At 36.1% G+C, this 16528-nt stretch overlaps 1 protein-coding gene across 3 annotated transcripts in view; it reads right to left on the bottom strand.

Moving 5' to 3' along the window:
• Positions 1-43: 43 nt before the first annotated feature.
• PSME4 (proteasome activator subunit 4) overlaps positions 44-16528 on the bottom strand; it is a 75916-nt gene continuing 59431 nt past the window's right edge. For 2 of the 3 annotated variants that reach the window (XM_067293001.1, XM_067293003.1), the window contains 11 exons: positions 15721-15825; positions 14763-14854; positions 14205-14336; positions 13411-13619; positions 12914-12999; positions 11705-11833; positions 10533-10688; positions 5358-5520; positions 3431-3564; positions 2301-2439; positions 44-1635 (listed from right to left, as the gene is read on the bottom strand). In XM_067293001.1, coding sequence (XP_067149102.1) covers positions 2305-2439; positions 3431-3564; positions 5358-5520; positions 10533-10688; positions 11705-11833; positions 12914-12999; positions 13411-13619; positions 14205-14336; positions 14763-14854; positions 15721-15825 — 1341 coding nt within the window. In that variant the 3' untranslated portion in view covers positions 44-1635; positions 2301-2304. The remainder of the gene's footprint in view (positions 1636-2300; positions 2440-3430; positions 3565-5357; positions 5521-10532; positions 10689-11704; positions 11834-12913; positions 13000-13410; positions 13620-14204; positions 14337-14762; positions 14855-15720; positions 15826-16528) is intronic. The other variant, XM_067293002.1, reaches the window with a different exon arrangement.

Here is a 16528-nt window from a genome sequence, read left to right on the forward strand (position 1 = left end):
TAAAGTAACAGATTTCCACTTTAGAAAGACAAAAATGCTGATGTTACAAACAATCCATTTATTGCGTTTTAAACTAGGTACACAATTGAAATAATTTTGGCACTACGCTATACAGTGGTTACATCTGTGTGCTGACACTCATTAAATACTGCACCAGGAACACTGCTGTGCTTTGAAGTCTGGGTTGTCACATACGCAGCAGGCAGATCACTCAGAATGTATCAGTGCTCCTGTAGGACTGCATGGAAGTTGAAACACACACCAGTTTATGAATTATTTCAATGTACCTCACATTCTGTGAACTTATCACATCAGAATATGTGATGTCAGCATTTAGAGATGGCCACAAGTGTTGCATTAAAATCTGAATGAGACACAGTAATAATGAGATACAAGAAAACCAAAATGAAACCTCTGCCTTTTAGACATGAAGAGATATTGTGTTAAAGAAAAATAATTTAAAAAACTAATAATGGCATTTGATTCGATACAAAAGCCAGAACTACTACAGTATTAACATCTAAGTATGAATCTTTACAAATTAATCTCACAATGGTGTTATGTAAAAGGTTGCAAACTGTACAATGTTCTGTCAATGCAATGCCTCTACAATTTATACAGTCTTTTACAACTATGTAACACATATTAAACATGTTGTTAAATAGCCAATAGATACCAGTCTCTGAACAAAGCTGCAGGCAAAAAAAAAAAAATACAGAGCTTCCACAATCTTTGAGCAAGGTGTGCTTGCTCAAACAGACAATCTTTACGAGAATATGCTGTTAAAAAGTCAGCTATTCAGTGCCTTTACACACTGTGCATACACTTCATTCTGTGAATTCAACCATCACCTGATAGTCCACAATTTCATAGCTTTGGGCTCTAACTATGCAAAAACACCCATAGTCTTTCACCCTTAGAAATATGCAGATAATCATGGATTTTTTCCCCACACTTGGTCAAGCTATCTATGACCACCTGGCCAGGCAGTAGGAGCTTGCAATCCCCATTTTTTGTCCTGCCATCATCTATACTGCACAGAGAAGATGAGCTATTTACATTTCTGCAAAGAAGATACAAAAAGGCAATCCTGCCCTGAGGTGGATTAAATGATACAGAGCCCACCATCTGGTGGGTACTCAAACCCAAGTAGCGAAAAATAAATCCTTTGACAAAGACAGGTTCTTGGTCTTGTAAGCTGACCAGATAAGAAGTTGCATCAGCAAAACTGAAGAGCTCCACTGAGAATATTCTGGCTTACAGTGCTCTCTGGTTCTGCATATCCTTGATATCAGAAACAGCTAGGAGGAAGGGTAAGAGAAAGAGGATAAGAAATGTGCAGTGCGAGTCTCTGTGCAAGAAAGCAGCAACAAGGACAGATGTGTGATTCAGGCCAATGACAAGGGTCTTGGCAATAAAATCATGATCAGGCTCTCTGAATGCTATAGGGAGACTGGGGCTCCCTGGGCAGGTGAAATTCCTTAGGAATAGAACCAGGTCTTTATGTTTGTATTTAAAAGTGGTTTTGATGAGGCATCAGGATGTCCAATACAAAGTTTTCTATGTAATAAATTTCTTTTGAGTTTCCTTTATTTTGTAGCAAGTCTTCTACATCCTCATTTTCCCAGGAGTAACCTGAATAAAAAGAATTCAGAAGATTATTTCCTCACATTGTTATCACAGAACTAAATAAAAATATAAACTCCTCTTGGAAGAATGTCACAAAACATCACAATATGGGACAGGTGAGAATCTTGCAGCTTAACAAAGACAACAAACTCCATGGATGAGAAAGTTGCCTTTAGGGACATGCCTGTGGGAAGAGTCCTGGTAGCAAAGCTACAGGGTGGAAGAGGAAACAATTCTGTAGCAGTCATTCTCCATCATGAGACTTGGGCCATATACTGTACTGGATGGTGGGCTACAGTCCCCCAAAGCATCAGAAGTACCATGCAGCAAGTGCCTTATCTCTCGTAAACTGCCAAGCATTTAAAAGGCAGTCAGCTGGCAGACAACAATGAAAGTGAAGGGAGCACAATATTCAAGAAAACAGGCATGAGTGTCTTATCAAAACACTAGCATAATACAAAAACACATACAGAAAGATAGACAACAATATTCACCCAAAACAAACCTGATACTGAACAATCCACTAGAGGTGAAAAGGACTTATATTTGGCAAGAGCATTCTCACAGTAGTTTGGGGTTTCTTCCCTATGCCACGCTAAACTGGAGAGCTAGAGTAAGTTTTGCAGAACTGATGTTTCTCTCAATTTATGTCAAAACATATATAATCTTACCTATCTATGCATAATAGCATGGTGAAACCAAGAGGTCTGTAAGGACTAGCAGCTGGTCATCAGTGAACTGCTGTTTATGCTCCTGCCAGTTGTCATGGTGTGTCCTCCGGAAATTTGACAGTGTTTTTTTCACAGTCATCTGCATAGCAGACAATCAGTATTGATCTGTTATCAGTTATGGATATAAACTCCATGACAAAGCACACATTTAAACACAACAGATAAAAATAACTGCTGAGTAGAAATAAGTGAGCAGTTACAAAGGCTAGGAGGGCTCCAAGCCAGTTCCCTCCCTGGTATTTTTATAATGGTGGTTAAAGTCTTTTGACCAGAATCAGGACTCCAGCAATCTTACAAAATGTATTCTTCATCTTACAACTTTAAGTTTAAGTAATAGATATTTATAAAGTGTAAGCAAAATGGTTTTCCTCTTCCTCTTGGTTTTTCAATTCAAGACAGAAGTAAAACATGAGAGTCATATTGGATCAGTCGTGTAAATAACTTGCATAGAAAAAGAATCAGAGGAAAATGATCTTCCATTATTAAAATAATTAAAATTATGATTATATTATCATAAGAGAAGTCCACTTGGTACAGTTTCCTAAATCAGTAAAGAAAGCCCTAGCAAAGATTGTTAAATCTATGGAATTCTTCAGCAAGCGAGCTCACCACCCTGGTTAACAGCCCGAGTCAATAAAATGGAATACACAGAGCAAAAAATAAAGGTAAAAATTTCATTTATAAGCAGCTCTAAGAATAAGTTTCAAAACCTTGTTTTTTAAACAATTCAGAATGATTTTTTTGTTCAGGTTAATGTTTTCTAGACCTCCAAAGCAACTCAGTTATACCTTTGTGGGCATGCACAAAAGTGACCTTTTTAATCAAATAAGACTGTTTCTCCATTACAGGTACCATTCTTGCGGCTTTCAGTTTATGCTTTAAGTTTGGAAGCAAGAACAGAAATTCCACGCAAGAAACTTAAGTACGTGAATTAAAATGCATGTGGGACTCTAAAAGCAGCAGAAACCAATTTTAACAGCTCCCACTTTTTAAGGAAACAGGAGCTGAGTCACGCATATTTTAGATGTGTTATATTTAATAAAAAAATGGAATCTGAATATGTATTTTACCTCAATAGGTTGAGGATCATTAAGATGAGCACTGAGATCCATCAAGAGCTGTGGCATCCAGGTAGGTACATCATAAGGACTTGACAAAATACATGCACTAAGTCCTAGCACCCCAGCATGGCGCTTAACCAAGTCTGCAATTGAAAGATATGAACTTATATTTGCCAAGGTGCAAATATCTTATCTAACACATACTTCAATTACACAGCCAAACTTAAAGCTGTGAAAATAAAACTATTTCTAATTGATGGAGATGACTGAAAAGGGCCTATATATTAAACAGAGATGATCAAATTAGAATAGCATACTGATAACAATATTAAGGAAGTTCTGACCCCAAAATTAAAAACCAACCCATTACTGTAAAGAGATTTCTAGGTTTTATAGGAAACCAAATAGTTCTTTAGACCAAATAGTCACAAATCAAATCACACAAGTGTCTTGATCTCCAAATTGCTTCTGCTTTCTTGCATTTTTTATTTTTTAATGGAAGAATATATAAAAACTGATCTACAACTACAAAAAATAATCTACAACTACTGTAAGCTTTATAAACATTTAAAGTGAGATTTTCTCAAAAAATCTAAGTTATTCATACAGTAAATCTCTCAAGAACTACATGTCCACTGTTTCCTGTTTTTATGTTTGGAATGTTCTCTGAAATACTGGAATTACTTGACGATCTGGAAGCCCAGGCCTTCTGGGTCAAAGGAAGGTGATGCAGACATACCAAGTGTTTGGTCAGAAAGCAAAGTCCCTAAGGGTTTTTTTTTTTTTTCCTCTTCTTTTTTTAAACCCAAACCCACACTCCTAGTAAACAGAAGGTAAGGTGGGTGAGGTGTGAAATTATGTTGATGCAGCTAAGAAATTTATTTACTGAGGAAATAGCTATCCCCCCCTTTTTGTAAGCCTCTTCACTCTCAGGCAGTCAGCCAAACTAAGTCAACAGTGGCCTGTAACAGCTTCTAGTTGTAAAGCATATTGAAGAGTACTGCTGTAGCCAGAGCCAGACCAAAAAAAGAAAGAGTCAAGCAAGACATGAAGTATGCTCCAGTTCCATTCATGGTACTTCAAGTATAGTACCCAGGCCTTACTGAAAATACAGTCTTGTCAAATGATCTTTGGGCTGATATGGCATTGCCCCACACATTATTGCTATAAGCTCCAAAAAATGATTGATTTTTCAAGGCCTTGTTCTTCCTAAGGAAGAACTAAAAAGTCCTTGTTTGCATTTAAACTCAGTCTAAACTCATTAATTTGGCCTTTCCGAATCTCATTCTTTCAAAGCCATTTTCGCAGGATGGAAAAGAAAAATCTGCCATGATCACACAGGAACCTCATTTGGCAGTCTGATATGGGATATGTTCATGGTGTGGTGGGAGCAGGGAAATCTTGTTCCATTTTCCCTTATCATGCTCTGCCATCCAACACATGCAGGAGGACCACTGCTTAGAAGTACCCTGCATTGAACTGCATCTACATGAACTGAGCACATGGAAAATGAACAAATCCCTTTAGTGTTAAATCTGTAAAAGCAGTAAATTAATTTAACCTAGGACATTGTTTACCTTTTTTGGTAATAGTATATTCTCATTCATCATTTATGCTACAAAGATCTCTCAAAGCACTTAACAAGGATTAGGGGTTGCACTTTATACACAGAAAGACACAGTAAGGTCCATAAGGACAAGTGGTTTGCCATTATGGTTTATGAATATTTATGAAGGAAAAAAATATTTGCATGGGCAACAAGTCTTGTGTTTCTCTGGGTAAATACTAATTTTCTAAATACTGCTTAACCACAAGACAAATCCTACTCCATCTGGAATGCTGGCAGAATAAGCATTCAAGTGTAGCACGAAATATTTATTTCTTCCTCAACTGCTCTTGAAATGCATGATTTTAGTCTCTGAAACAATTTTCTTACCACCAGAAGGAATTGTATCCACCACTGAACCCAGGTCTCGCTTTCTTTTTTTTGGTAACCTCATTTTGCACAGCTGTTCAAAATGGGTCTGCATAGGACCATCCATAGTGAGAAAACTACATTGTAGCAAACCACTTAGTGTGGTAGCGGCCATTTCTCTCACCTGTGAGCAGAGATAGCACAAACAACAGCTAGTCAGCAAACACGCACAGCAGAAAACAGACCTTTGTGTTATTACCATCCTTTCAAGCACATCCAGTTAGGCCAAGTTGCCAAACTCTGCTCAAGAAAAGTCTTTCAGATTTTATCTTGTTATCTCACAGGTCATACAATACACTACTACAGCTTGCTATATGACTCTTCACAAATTAAACGTAGTTTTATTGTAATATAGAATACATAGTTTGTCTATCTTTACATAATTTGTCAGAAAAGGTGACCTACTACTAGAGCAAATGTAATTTAACTGCATTGTCAAGAAGTGTTTATCATGAACTAGACTATTTTACAAAGTTTAAAAATAGACTCTGAATGAAAGCAAGATGCATCATGCTAAGTAATCAGTCTGCTTTACAAAAATTAGTAATAGCCTCTGTATTAACATTTGTTTATCAAGCAAAAAGTGTGTATTTTATTCAAAAGCACTTAGTTCCCTCCCCTCCCTTGGATGTATGTGGAAACATTAGAATTGACAAAAGCAGAAGAGCCTTCAAGAGAAGGCAGAAGTTATGTTCACGAGATGTTATCCAAGTTGATTCTGTTCTCCTCGCAACACAAGAATTCTTTGAGGGACATAACTGACACTGGAGTAATACGCAATAACAAGTAGCTTCAGCAGTTCATAGTCAACAATTCAATTCTATAATGCTCCAGCATTACTTTGTTGCCTTGAATACCAATTGCTTCACTATGAGTAAAAACAGGACTACAGGTTGAGAAAAATATTGCTCTTTTTAGTAATGTAGAAATCAAAAAAAACAAGACTAAAATCAATTTTCATCTAATTGCCAATCCATTCAAAATATAGATTTCCTTCTCCATTCCTTTTAGACAAACATAACATGGTTTTAGTGGATTACAAGTGGAGACAACACACTCACTGCTTTGAAAAGCAAGTACCACCCATCAGCATTACTAATTTACCTCATCAACTCAAATCTCCCCAAACCACAGAGTTACAGAAATGGAAGACCATATTTAAATTTCAGTCCCTCAAAAAACTCACTTCCACTTAAAATATTTACAGGCTGACAAAAACATCCTAACTTTTACAAACTTGAAAACCAAATGAACTTGCTAAAATGTTGACAGCAGCTGCCAGATTTATCAGTAAGTACATACTGTCACACGTAACTGTAAACAGAACGTTTGTCTAGCTAGAGTACGAACACCTACCAACGCTCTGAATCCAATGCAGCAGATTATAATAAATTATATCCTTGAACATAATGTTCTCAACCTCCACATAGCAATAAGTATAGCTGCAAGTGCTGCAATAATTAAACATAGTAAGTTAACAATAAGCTCTTGAGACTTCACTTCATTCCATTTACATTTCTACAACATATTTTTCAAACGTGATCTACTTTATTAATAGCATAAAGAAGTATGAAGTGAAAGTCTGCCAGTATTGTTTATCAGCAATTTGTGAGTCTCTTAAGAACTAAGCTATTAAATGAAACATGATGTGCTAATGCGAGACCCAGAACAGAACGAAGCTTAGCTGTAAAGTGAACAAGCTCCCACATGAACCGCAGGCATTTACATCACTATTCACTCTATTAAAACCACTTTCATTGCTAAATTAATAACCTAACTGAAAGGTACACTTTGCTGCAAGGAGCACCTAGAAGCAATCATACATTAAATCATGAATCATGACAGTTGACACTGAAGAATTTACAGACCATCATACTCATATGATGAGCTACAGAATATAAAAACTACAGAAGAGTAGCAGAGGAATACTCTGCCAAACAAAGGGTTTTTTTTTGGGGGGGGGGGATCAGAACTGACTGTTAAAAGTCTATAAAACTAAAAAGAAAAATCAGAACAAAAAGTTATACAAGCAAGATGGACAATGCTCAGCAATGCAAGAAAACCAGTGTAGTACTTGCAAGAGACTACTAATACAAGAAATAGTTACTGTAATATTGCAGTATCATGGGAAGAAATGCTTATCAAAAAAAAAAAAAAAAGCTTTCATATTAATTCATATTAATTTGGCCATCACTTTAAACAAATTCAGCAACAATTTTACAAAAAGTATCTCCACACCGAGTCTTCCCTTTATTTTTGTAGGTTTTATGACTACAACAGATTATCCATGACTACTTATTTTAATTTCTGGTGTAACTGAATGTTTAAGCACTAACACCTGTAGCAAGTCTTAGGTCTTCTTAACCTCTGAGGTCTTTAAATAAGCTTAGTATATCTTTGTAAATAGCTTATTTATCTGCAACCTATCACATCCCACAGGGAGATGATGCTATGGCAATTTATAAATTGTAAATACAATGTAGAAAGTAATTTTTCCAGTTTTTACTATACCTTTGCGTAGCTTAAATTAGAAAGAGTTCTGAAACAACAAGGTACACTGTCTCTGCATGTAAGATGAAGTGAATATAGCCACTTCCACTTTTCCTCCACTTCAGACTGAGTAAATAGAACTCTTTATTGCAAAACATGCTTTCCCAACCTCAAATCATTCCTGCAGCTCTCTCCAACAACCTACATGACATGAAAACTAGACATGAGATTCAGCAGTGGTTATACTGCTGTACATAGCAACAATACAGTCTCTCTGGACTGGATAGTCTTCCCCTCTTCCAGCTGCAGGATCACATTAGCTCTTACAGCCACAGTCCTCTGCCACAAGACATCAGATCCATGACAGCCCACTGACTTGCAGAACGAGAATCTCCCACACCACCACCTAGCTTTAATACAGTATTCTTTGATCCTAGATATTTAAGCTTGAAACTAGATACATGAAATCTGCACTCAGTAAAAGCCACGCTGTCTTATGACCCAGGTTCACTTCCTGTTACTGTCATATTGCTATTTGACACTCAACATGGTCATTTGACATTGTCATTTGCCAAGGTTCTTTACAATGATTTTAGGCAGAAAATATGAAATTACTAGGAAGGTCAAGAACTGTAATTTTAGAAATATTAGAAGTGTAAACCGTATATTAAAGAAAAGAACAAGATGAACAGGGTCGTGATGATCAGGTTTGGCACTTTTCATCAACAAGCAAAAAAAAAAAAAAAAAAGCTTTAAAACTAAGAATCAAAATCAAAGTTTCACAGGATAAGGAAAGATACCAGGCACTAGTTAGGGTTTTATACGGAAATCATAAGTCATCTTAGAAATTCAACATAAAAAAAAAATTCTATGAGAATTGCTCAGACTGTGTCTTGCCAATTATTATCAAGAATGAACAAGATTACTTTTCTCTGAAAAGTGAAGGCTTCCATGGTAACAACATGATCATAAATGATTATGAACACAGATAAGCCTTTTTTGATTTGATTCCTCTGCACTACAGAGATGCATTTTGTACATTTGAAATAACTAGATAAAGTATATTAAAGTGAATAAAAGGTATTTTTCAAAGTCATAAGAGATTATGAGCGAAGTGTGAATAACAACATATCCAAGGTTGCCCGCTTTTGTCTTCCAGCTCACCTTAGCAAGTAATGACATGGAAGACAAAGAGCTCACCTGAAGAATGAGATTGGCATGCTTGGGTCAGTAGTCTACATGCTATTCTGTAGGAATTACATGAAATGTGTATAGAATTTGTAACATTAAGCCTTTTAATCCATAAATTCATGTATTCAAGTTACTTGCAATCCACTTTTTATAAAGGCAGGCTTCACATCTCAGGTTTAACAGCTATTTTAAATGTAATTTCAGAAAAACTAAAACAAGATCTTGCTTTTGGTAGAAGGGTATCACACTTCAGAATCTTCTTTCCTCTAGAAAGAAAGAAAGCACTCAAACTACTAATCGTTTAGTTATATTAATGTAAGATTCTTAATTTATAAGTAGGATTTCACTAATATTTGCCAGCAGCACAAAGATCAGTAAAAATGGTGGGAGGGGGGAGGAATGGGACTGGAGGTTAACACTAAAGATTTGTCACAGTGCTTGAACATGATCAAACACACTTAAACTCATGTCATTTAATACAAGCCCTTGTCAGTTCTGAAAGTTACCGACAGAGATTGAAGTATTTTTTGTGATGTTTTTCCAGGTTTTAGAAATATGACAAAAAGATGCAATGAGATTCACACTAGGCACCTTTTTTTCCTGAGGACTAGCTTGTGATCCTGATAGCTCTTCTAGCAGCATAATGTGCATTCATACACAGATTTTCAACAGTATGCATGCGCCATAGCCACAATTTAGGGTTTTATCTCCTTCCATTTGTATAAACTGGAGTATCTCTAGCTCAGGAGACTTACTTGTCAGTCCTACAGGTTTTTGTAAGCTTAGAAATTTTTTTTTTAAAATCATGTAACACTATCGATAACAGCATCTGTTAGACAAATTCTGTCCTATTATGCATGCAACTTTTGCCACTCCACAGAAAAATCTACTCATCGTAACTGAAGAAATGTTTCCTTAGTGAGTGGGATGTATACAGAACGTATTTTTATCACTGATTAGCTAATATGATTACATGGCAAACAGAACTGTAGAGTAACAAACAGTGGTTTTATAGAATTTTCACGTTATGGAATTTTACCTTGTTGAAAGCTGAACTTTCTACTGATATCCATGCTACTATTTGTAGTATAATGATAATATCCCTATTTCAGCTGTACTTGAAACAATAAGAAACAATGAAACAAAGCAATATTTAACTGAGAAAGCAGAAACAATGAAACTTTTGATATTATTTTATTGCAAATGAAATTTTCTGAACAGCTGTTTTCCTATCAAAAATGAAATATTAAAAAAATTTAATCCTATAAAGTTAGTTATATATTTAAAACAAGAATGCTAAGCTACAAATACACATTGTATTAAATTTACAACCGGTAGGGCTTTTCATAAAACTTTGCAAAGGCAAGAAACCATTCATATGAAAGTAAGCATACCACATCTGACTTTATTTTTCCCCACCAGTAGTAAGATTCCATGAGAAAAGAGATTACTTACCTCAAGCTGTTCATCTTCCAGGAGTTTTATAACCAGCCATCTAATGTCATTGACTGCTGCTTCATTGTTGAGAAAAATAAAGAGATTGTAGAATACCAGGGTCTGGAGGTAGGTTAATATGGTATATCTGGCATGCCAAGAATTGCTTCTTGCTGTCTACAAGTAAAAATGCATAGTAAGTATTAAAAAGTAAGGATGCGATGAAAAGCAGCTACTTGATTTAAATCTTACAATATTAAAACAAGCTTTTGAGGACAGTTGCAAATAAAATAAGTTTCCCTCCTTCAGTTATTTTTGTTTCATATACTCTTAACTTCCAAAGCATACAAAGATCTAAAGCGTAACAGGTATCCAATACTGTAGAAGACAAATTAGGCAAGTCCCTCCTTTTGATTCATTCCAGACTTCAGTCATTAGATAATATAAATAAACCAGAAATTTTGATCTCCTTGAGTATATATTGCACAGAGCAGATATGGAAAGCAACGATTTTGCAAGTGTCTTTACTTTCATCTCCATGTACTTATGCAAGCCCAAAGTACTGAAGGTGTCAGGAGCGGGAGCAGCCTGGATGGCAACACTGCCACTCCCATTTTGATTGTGTGTAGAGCTTACACCAACTTCTAGCAAAAGGTAATTTTACTACTGTAGATCAGTCTTGAATGACTACAGAAGAGTGGATTTCTTTAATGGTTTATTATGTATATACTTTGTTTTCATGCAAGTCAAGAGTGCATTTTCATTTTTGTTGTTTTTGAGAAAGTAGAAGTTGATAAAAATACTCCAGAACTATAAAAAGGCAGAGACTCAAGGGCAGTTAACTGACATTAACTACACGTTAATTCATTTTGAAAAAGGATTTTGAATTGATAATACTCATGAAGAGACAATATTTGGCTTAAACTGACTCACTGCTGAACCAAATTTTAATTTCTTAAAATACAGTTTATTCTTTTATAGAGATAAGTTTGGAAGTGTGAAACAAAACAAAATACATCTATTGCAAAGATACGTTTGTAAGTATGTTATAAAACATTTGTAATAAACTTTCTCCTTTCATCTGGAAGGATTCATCTGATTCCCTTCAATTCACAACTATAATAATCTTAAAAAAAAATAGCGCAGCGTGCATCAGATAACAAGAAACTTTAAGCTATTTAGACCAGACTCACTTGTTTTAGCACCTGAAGTACCAAAGGCACTTGCTGAGGATACAGCAAACCCTGAGACATTAATGACAGACACATCTTCGCATCTCTCTTGAGCTCATCATAGCTATTGTCATTTTCTACCGGAGCGATCTATAGAACAAGATTGGGGGGGGGGGGAAAAAACCAACAGCTAGAGCTAGTAAATAAGCATCGCTAAAAGCAAAATCCTGAAAGAAAACTGTCCCTTAATGAGATTAACACAATAATGCTGAAATAGTCTCAACAATAAAAAACAAGGAATAAATGGAATGAATCAAGAAATCCCTGTTCACTTCAGAGAAAGTACATCTAGTGGAGTTAGGCATTTTTGTATTGCACCATATTGCACTTGATTAATCTGTAGCTAGTCTGAAGTCTTAAGAAGGGTTAAATGGGTGCCATTAAGACTTTGGTTCCACATGGCAATGTTTTTGGTGGCAGACAGTTCATTTATGGATATGGATCCAAAATTGAGTTAAAGCTGTATTACTATTTCAAGTTCACTTCTGAGTGAGTAAACCTTTTCTTTATTTTGGGGGAACATATATAAACATCAGTCAATTATCCAACAATAATATAAAGCGAGATGTACACTTTCCAGCATGCAAGTATGCATTCTTTCAGATGCATAGCATTGAAGACACTTAACTATACATAATCCTCCTCCCCCAAGACTGCGTTTAGAAAGTGTCCCTGAAAATTTGTTCCTTACATTGAATTCACACTTTGGGGCAAAACATTAACTGTTATCTTTTGAGTGCAAGGTAAATGACCCAACTTCACAAAAGAATACAAGGATTAGAGGTGTCAAGAGAAATATAAGAGGAGAAGTACCATTTAGAAGAATTGTCCATCTATGGAACAAAAGAAAAAAAAACTAGAGCTAATTATCAAAACAGAAACAACATGCATTTCTTCATGAGTTAAATACTCTTTCCCCACAAACTTCTACAAACATACAGGACATACTCATCTAAAAGTCATTATTTTCAGGGAACAATGCAACAATGTAGATTATCAGCTGTAAAGTTACATAAGCATAAAAACAACATTTGGGTCTCCTCAGTATACATATTTTTGTTGTTGGTGGTGGTTTTCTTTTCAAATAAAAAGTCCCTTATAACTTTGACTTATATGTAGAATCACTTTCTAATCAAACATGACTAATAGAGCAGCAATTAAAATGGATACCTTGAAAAATAATGGTAAAAGTTCAAGTTGCTCTGTGACAGCTGTAGAAAAGGACCGTCCTGCACTTGCCATCAACCACTTCAGAACTGTTTTTATAAAGAGAAACAATCACTGAACAAGGTAGTTAAACAAAACAAGAAAACACACACAATCCCCCTGCCCCCCCCCCCCCCCCCAAACCGAACCAATCCACAGAACAAGTTATAGACCAAATTCATGGCAAGACTAGCCCGGAAGATTTCACAAACATCAGAGTAGACCTGTACTAGCTGTTAAATTTAATCCCGTATTCAGATATTAAACCTCACATTCTCGGCTGCCTTTTAACCAGTACTGTATCATCTCAACTTTATAAACCTCAAACATAGAACAGCAGGTATCTCTTTCTTACAGCAGAGATCCAAAAGGAAAAATCTTGTACTGCAACTATATTATTTGCAGTACTCAATCATCATGTCCTAACATACTCCATTTCTTAACCTCATTAGGCAACTCACTAGTTTTCAGGAGTTTGATGCCCTGAGTTCGCTCATCTTGATCACCAATTCCATTTTCTTCCATAACATGATTCTGAATTTCTTCATCTGCTTCCATAAGGGGTTTAAGATTTTCAAGTATCCGGGTAGTGAATTCATGGACACGAGGAGACTTAGTTGCAGCAGTATTTGGCAAGGAAACATCTATCATGAATATGTAGGTCAAAACACTAAAGGAAAAAAAAAACAAAAAACAAAAAAAACAACCACACACACAAAAAAAAGGCCATACAGTCATACAGTTAACATGACTACAGTTTAGAGAACACAGCTAGAAGTAGTCAGCAATCAGTTTGCTAAACTTTACAGTTTAATACTTCCAAAATAAATTTCCCCTTAAAGTTATTGGAAAACAAATGTTTTTCAGATATCCTCTATATAGATATTTGAATCAAGCAGGGTTAGATAACAGACAGTAAGTAATCTACAACCCTCCCCCTGCCCCCAGCAACAGACCTGCAACTAGTTACTAAAGTTACTAAAATGCTTTTTATAGGAGTCCCTGTTTATTAGGGCTTGGGCACAGTAAATTTGTTTCAAGAGCTTTAGAGATCTCAAACGGGAGAATGACAGGCCATGTACAATAAAAGACAAAAACAAGCTGTCAGAAGCTTTTGAAGCAAGTCTGTTAACAACAATTTATATCACTTCTATTAAGTGATTCACACACAGAGATAAAACAGCAACTACGTGGATATCCAGCTACCCAAATACAATGGGCAGAAAAATCAAGAACTGCAGAGGAGAACACTGACCTTCCTATCCTCTCTCTGACGTTTTTGTAAACCTGCGTGAGTTTAGGTTCCAAATACTTGAGCAGTCTGTGCAACAGTTCTGGTACTCTCCATTCTTGTTGTGCAAGGCCACCTTGCAGTACATAAAGTCGGCTACAAATCAGAACAAAATATTTGTAGTCAAGCCAAGCTGCTCCTTCCCTTCCCCTGCCCCCTCAAAGTGGAACAATACTGCTGCTACGCCAGTACCAAACCTTCACAAGATTCCATTAATTGGATTCAATAGGAAGAGAGAGGGAGAGAGAGATAGAGAGAGAGAGAAAGGGGGAGGAAGAAAGAGAGAGAGAGAGAGAGAGAGAAAGGGGGAGGAAGAGAGAGAGAGAGAGAGAGAGAGAGAGAAAGGGGGAGAGGGGGGAGAGGGGAGGGGGGAGGGGGAGGAAGAGGCCACTGTGTGGGGCACAATAAACGGAAAGGGGCCCTACCTCGACAGTCTGTTACAATATGCTTTCAATGTACTTTATCCATACTTTTATTTCCTTCTTTATTCAACCACAGTAAAACAGTTAAAATTCATTTTACCATGCATCTACAAATGATCCTCCTTCACCACTCAATGGAGATTCCAACAGCAGTTCAAATAACCAATGCAATTTCCGGGGATCTCTGCTCTCCTGAAAATAAATAGGTATCAGAGACATAAAGCAAGTCAGGAATTTTAATGTAAATAACGTAAAAAAAGGAAAGTTTTGACAATGATTCTCTTTGTATCTCTTGGGCTTAATTTATTATACAAGCTAAATGTCTTTCAAAGTGACGCCTAATATGAAGAATATACAATGAAGCCACACTTTGTTTGGTAATTGTTTGGTAAATTAGAGTAATAAGAATAGAAGCAGTTTTAACTTAACTTTTGACATATTTGAATAATCATTTCTATCATGGAAGTTTTGTTAATTAATTGTCAGGGCTCTGGCTGGCAAGCTATGCTGAATTTCGCTCAGCGATTTCAAAATTACTGATCCAAGATATTTGCAACCTATCAGTTACCCTGCTTCTCAGACACCTCAATTCCCAGTCCACCACAGAAGTCTTACTGTATGTTAGGAGACCCCAGTTTTCATAGCATATTGCTAAGCTGTGCACTTTTTTATGCAAGAGTAAATGCGTAATGAATTCAAAAAACCTCCAAAAGACTGAACAATGACAAACACCTAGTGAGCACACATTAACACCACCCACTAATCTTACACAGCTTGTATAAAATACTTAGAAAGAAACTGAAGGTACATGTTTTATTTCCTTTCTAAAATGTTGTATATAGGGTATTTGTAAAGGGTAGAAGAAAACAAATTTACATTAAAAGTTGCAAGATTTAAAACAGGCTGTTTTTATATCATATTTACCATTTTCAATTTTATCTGAAAAAAATTTACCAAAAATACCTCAATTCATAAAACTTATTTACATATTATCTGTAAAGCTTGACCATCTGTACGTAACTATTACGAACAAACAAGACTGAGAATGGAGTACTTACACAGGAGGTTGCTATGCATGTGCCCCAATCATTATATGTTTCCACTGTAATGTTGGATAAAGCTGTTCGAAGCAATGGGCAGAGAAGCTTCCAAAGTTTTTCCACCTGCTCAGCAGGAAAGCAAAATACAAAATTTGTTTATTCATGGATAAAATGGCTGTTTAATCTCTATGAACCCAAACCTTCCAATCTTCCCAAAACATGGAAAAATAATATTGTTTCTGGAAGCAAATAGTATGATAGTTATAAAAGGAAATAAATACCAAAGTTGGTATTTCAGAAATTATTTCAATTTTGTTTGCAAGGTGTTTGGAAATACTGTGAATTAAGTATGTACCATTTTCATAGGGATTTAAGTAAAATCTTATCAGTGACTGCACACACTTTGCTTCTTATAGAATGGCAATTCTTGCACACCTTCTCCACCTTACACGGGTGTACCATTTTCTCAGCCCTTTCTGCTTCAGGGCTTCTTGAAATGTCCTGCTACTGTACAAGCATCCCTGTTCCAGGCTAGGTTGTCCAACATTACTCCTGCCTCAAGGATTGTGTGTACTGCTAGTCTCCATCTCTCTATATTCAGACCCAAGATCAAGATGGCAAAACTTTTTTGAACAGACAAGACAGTCAAAATGCAATCCTGTATCCAACTATCATCAAACCTGAGCGTATGATTTTGTCTGAGGAGTGTTTGGGGAATATAGTTTGTATGAAGACTGGTCAATAACCCCTATCTCACAGGCAGTGATGAGCATCAGGGCAGAGTAACATGTTCAACCAGCAAAGTCCCAGAAGAGGCAGTTTGTTC

This window comes from Apteryx mantelli, chromosome 3 (assembly GCF_036417845.1).
Source record: "Apteryx mantelli isolate bAptMan1 chromosome 3, bAptMan1.hap1, whole genome shotgun sequence".
NCBI classification, from domain to species: domain Eukaryota; kingdom Metazoa; phylum Chordata; class Aves; order Apterygiformes; family Apterygidae; genus Apteryx; species Apteryx mantelli.